Genomic DNA, 4,668 nt, shown 5'->3' with positions numbered 1-4,668 from the left:
GCGCTTCTCTCAGGCCTTGCCGTGCGAAATGTCGTTTCCATGCGTGCTGCTTGCTGCGCACGGCAAAGATTTCTTTGCCGTGCAGCGGCGCACGGCAACGATTTGCTGCACGGCAATGGCGTTTTTTCCCGTAGTGGATCAAACTTAGCTTATTTTCCATCCATGTTAGAATATTATGTTGAATCTTGCTTTGAAATTGTTGACACTGATAGAATTCAGAATGGATGGAGGAACGTTGCCTCATATCGGTGGGACGTTGCCTGGATGGAGGGACGGATCTCATCTACTTGGTGAACTCGATGGCCCACGCGGTGGCATAGATGTATGTGGACTTGACGCCCGCGAATCCAGCTCCCCTGGCGAGGGCCTCGAACTCCCTCTCGTACCTCTCCCTGCCTCCGGGGCTGTGCGCGAGCATGATCATATCGACGTGGAACACCCCCTGCGAGCTGGGCTTGGCCTCCGGGTTGACCGGCAGGATGCACTCGACGAGCACGACCTTGCCGTGCGCCGGTAGCGCGTCGTAGCAGTTCTTGAGCAGCGTGGCGTGGTGCTGGTCACTCCAGTCGTGGAGGATCCACTTCATTAGGATGGCGTCGCACGAGGGCACCTCCTTGAACATGTCGCCGCCGACGTGGGTGACGCCCGGGAACGGCGGCGCCTCGGAGATTACGTGGGGGAGGTCGAAGTTGACCCCCTTGATGGCGGGGTAGTGGGCGGCGATGGCGGCCACAGTGGCGCCGACGCCGCCGGCAACGTCGACGAGGGTGCCGAGGCCCTGGAAGCCGTGGTAGAGCTCGAGGAGCTTCTTGGTGATGATGATGGAGTGGTTCTTCATCCCTTGGTTGAAGACGCGGTTGAAGCGCGGGTCCGTGCCGTTGTACTCGAACGCCGACATGCCGTACACCTTGTTGAACGGGATGCCGTCGTCAAGCACCGAGTCCTTGAGGTAGTACCTGAGGATTGATTCGGAGAACACATTTTATTCACAAGAAGTACTGTATATACCATCGTGTGAATTACGAATGGCATGAAAACATTATATTGCTATCCAAGTAATGGGAGTTGGTGTGCAACCAGTACTAGCAGGCAATAATTCAGCATGTGCTCTTGTTGCCACTTGTGTTCCGCGCGTGACAGGCAAGTAGATGCAATTGTCAGTTAGAGGTAACCTCGATCAGTTTCTACTCTGTCTACGGTGCACACGTACGGCAAAGCAGTGTCTAGAAATATTTTTAGCTAACTGAGGCACGCCGAATAACGCTGAGATCCTGATGAGGACATCCCTACTACACCACTACCTCCGTCATTGATTAATGAAGATGAACCTGCTGTGAAGCTCAAGTCCAATGAAGTTCGGATTGGACCAATTACAAGGGCTCGTGCGAAACTACTTAAACAACAGGTGAACTTGTTTCTAAACGGTACTTTGATTGATGAGAACTTTATACTGTCTAAGTCCTATTACTTATGTGTCATCAGGTATCAAGAGGAGACGAGCATCGCACGAGGAGTAGAGGAGCAGCTGGACATGAAGACGGACGTCAAGATGGACGTGAAGCTGGACATGGAGCTGGACATGAAGATATCTCATGGTCGCGCGAGGGAGGAGCGGGAGGCATGCGCGAGAGGAGGAGACAACGTCCAGGCCGGTCCAGCACCCGGTTAGACCGGCCCCCAGACCGGCCAGCCCGGTCCCTGGCCCGGTTGACCGGGCGCCAACCGGATATGATGCATCGTACCGAACGAAAACCGAAAAGTTGCGAAGTTTCCGGTTGCCACCCGGTTGACCGGACGCCAGACCGGCCGATCCGGTCCCTGGTCCGGTTGACCGGATTCCAGACCGGATTCGTCCGAGTCTGTCTCGACCAGATCTATTCTGGGTCGGTTATTTTTGTATCTTTTCGACCAGAACTCGTCCCGGACGCCTATATAAGTGCCCAGGACGCCCCCTAGCTGCTTTAGACCACGTTTAAGATAAACCCTAGTTCTTAGTTGTTTGCTCTAGCAAAACTATTGAATCCCTACACCATATTGCTTGATATTGTGTAGATCCTGAAAAAGTCTTGTGTGATCTGCTGTTCCATTGGGAATTAGACGGTTGCAACTTACCGCTTCGTGGTCGGCGGCTACGTGCGCAAGTGTGTGGAGTTGCGAATATCTTGCAGGGTTGAGAGCTGTTGCATTGGCGACAGGGACCAATCGAGAGATCTCGTTGCGTCATACAAGTTATCCTCCACTTCATCGTCGTGTATCTCCGCTGCCATCACCCCGTGATCATCTTCACCACCGTTGCTTACTGAGAAGATCGGGCCACCCCTTATCATCTTGGTATCAGATTTCCAGTTTTCCTCGGTAAGCCATCCACAATCCACCCCATAGTTGAGTTGTGAGTGTTTCCTATCCAGAAAAATCCATAAAAAAATTAGGGTTAGGGTTTGCCATAGCCTTAGATTGCACTAATTTCAAGTTTTAGTTGCTTTTCGTAGTTATTTTTGCGTATATTTTCTTCCGTCTAATATTTTAGGGTTTGAGTTTACTCTATCGTCTTGTGTTACTTTGTCGTCTAGTGTCAGTTTTTGTTACTTCGAGTCCACATAGCATACAGTGTGCTTGTTCCCAACCATAGACACAGCCTTTCGATATAAAGTGACTAGGAACTTCCCCAGAAGAGACTAGTTTTACCGCTCGACAGGCTGCTCGATAGGTTATCGGTGCTTTGCATATTTCTGTTGGCCGTGTTATCAAGGAGTTGTGTCAGAAAATCAAAAAAAAATCGAAAAGAAGCAAAAATAGCTACATAGCTGCGTGTGTTCTACAAATAGAAAAATCCAAAAAGAAAATTGACGTGCTAGTTGAATCAAGTGAAGGCCTAAGTTTACTTTGCTGCACCTGTAGTTGAGCAATCTTGTGCCTGTCTCGTTGAGCTTTGCTAGCGTCTCTCGTGTGCATTGCAACCTTTCCCACATATAGTTGCACTGCCCCATTATATCGCCTTGTGTGAGTATCATTGGTTGTCTACGGTCAGCGCTAGAGCTTGTTATTGGTGCAAATAGGTAGCCTACCTACAGCCCCACATATACCCTGCTTTGTCGTGTGATTTGTTCTTATACCCTTGATATTCGCTTCGCTACATCCGTGCACTAGTTGTTACTACAAGTGGTAAGCAACACTAATTTACTTTGGAACGGTAAGATCTCCTTTTCTTATCACTTTTGAGTGAGTTGTGAGAGTACCACCATATATTTTGGATTTAGTGCACTAATCTACTAACGATGTCTGCTAGTGATCATAGAATTGTTAACCAGGAAAACAAGAGTGCTGCAGATATCATCACATGGAGGGAGTATGAGGCTCTTCGTAATGAGATGCGACGTGAATTCCGCGCTCAGGACGATGTGCTTAATGGGAAGATTGACGAGATCTCCCAAAAGCTGGATTCTACTCATGTGACCGTCACTACAATTCAAGATCAAATGACGGATGTACAACGCAATCTTGCTGATTTGCGCTTAGCTGTTGAGAATTTGACCGCGCAACAACAACAAGACGATGACGATGATTCTGAGCTTCAAGATGACGCACACAATGCTCGTGATGCGCCACATGGTAATCGTGCTCGCGGTTGGGTTCCACTTGGCCGCAATGGTCATGGACAAGATGAGGAAGATGGTTTGGGTAAGCCCAAGTTTTCTATACCCAAGTTTGAAGGAGGAGCTAATGTTGAAGAATACCTCACTTGGGAGCTCAAGATTGAGAAATTATGGAGCTTACATCCACATTATACTGATGGTCGGAAGATCAAGCTTGCTTCTTCCGAATTTGATGGCTATGCTTTGCGTTGGTGGGATGCTTTTGTTCGTAACCGCGAAGAGGATCGTGAGCAGCCTATACGCACATGGCGTGCCATGAAGGAGGCGATGACTTCTCGCTTTGTGCCTACAAATTACTTGCGGAATATATATGATAAGCTGACTCTATTGAGACAAGGTGTGAAGACTGTGGATGAATACTACATGGAGATGGAGATGCTTATGCAGCGTGGCCGTGTCCGTGAGTCTCTCGAGATGACAATGCAGCGTTTCCTCAACGGTTTGAAGTATGATATTAAAGGCATTGTTCGTCACTACAGCTACACCAATATGAATCAATTGTTACATCATGCAAGAGAAGCTGAATCACAGTTGGCTGACGAAGCAAAGATCAAAGGTCGAGCTACAGGAGCTGGGCATTTCACACCCCGCGCGGCCCCATCTTCGGCGCCGGCGCCTTCGACACGCTCCTCACCTTACTCTACTCCGCCTAGCAAACCGGTCTCCAATGTGTCTAACACAAAGAAGTCCGAATCTGCTGCAAGTACGAGTGGCTCTAATGTGTCTACTGCGCGTAACCGTGACATGCTTTGTCATACATGTGGTGGCAAGGGTCACTTCAAGAGAGATTGTCCTAATCGCAAAGTCATGGTTATTAATGAGGACAATGAGTACGAGACTGGAGATGATGTTGATCCTAATGCTCCAGAAGATGATGACTATGACACTGATGGTGAAGATGCATATCCGTTTGATGCTCGCACCATTGCCGTGTCGCAGCGTGCTCTTAATGTGTTGCCTAGTGCATCTACTCGGCGCTGCAATTTGTTCCAAACAAAAGCTTTAGTTGGTCCTG

The 4,668-nt window shown here is 49.0% G+C and overlaps 1 protein-coding gene across 1 annotated transcript; it reads right to left on the bottom strand.

The window, feature by feature from the left end:
• Positions 1 to 283: 283 nt before the first annotated feature.
• On the bottom strand, positions 284 to 4,167 carry LOC124655016 (tricetin 3',4',5'-O-trimethyltransferase-like; the record flags this gene model as incomplete). Its single annotated transcript, XM_047193988.1, has 2 exons — positions 284 to 956; positions 4,139 to 4,167. Coding segments are annotated over 2 exons (702 nt in total), but the record flags the coding sequence as incomplete, so codon positions are not given.
• Positions 4,168 to 4,668: the final 501 nt, after the last annotated feature.

This window comes from Lolium rigidum, chromosome 5 (assembly GCF_022539505.1).
Source record: "Lolium rigidum isolate FL_2022 chromosome 5, APGP_CSIRO_Lrig_0.1, whole genome shotgun sequence".
Lineage (NCBI taxonomy): Eukaryota > Viridiplantae > Streptophyta > Magnoliopsida > Poales > Poaceae > Lolium > Lolium rigidum.
The sequence above is the reverse complement of the archived record's forward strand: the minus strand, read 5'-3'. Positions and strand labels throughout refer to the sequence as shown.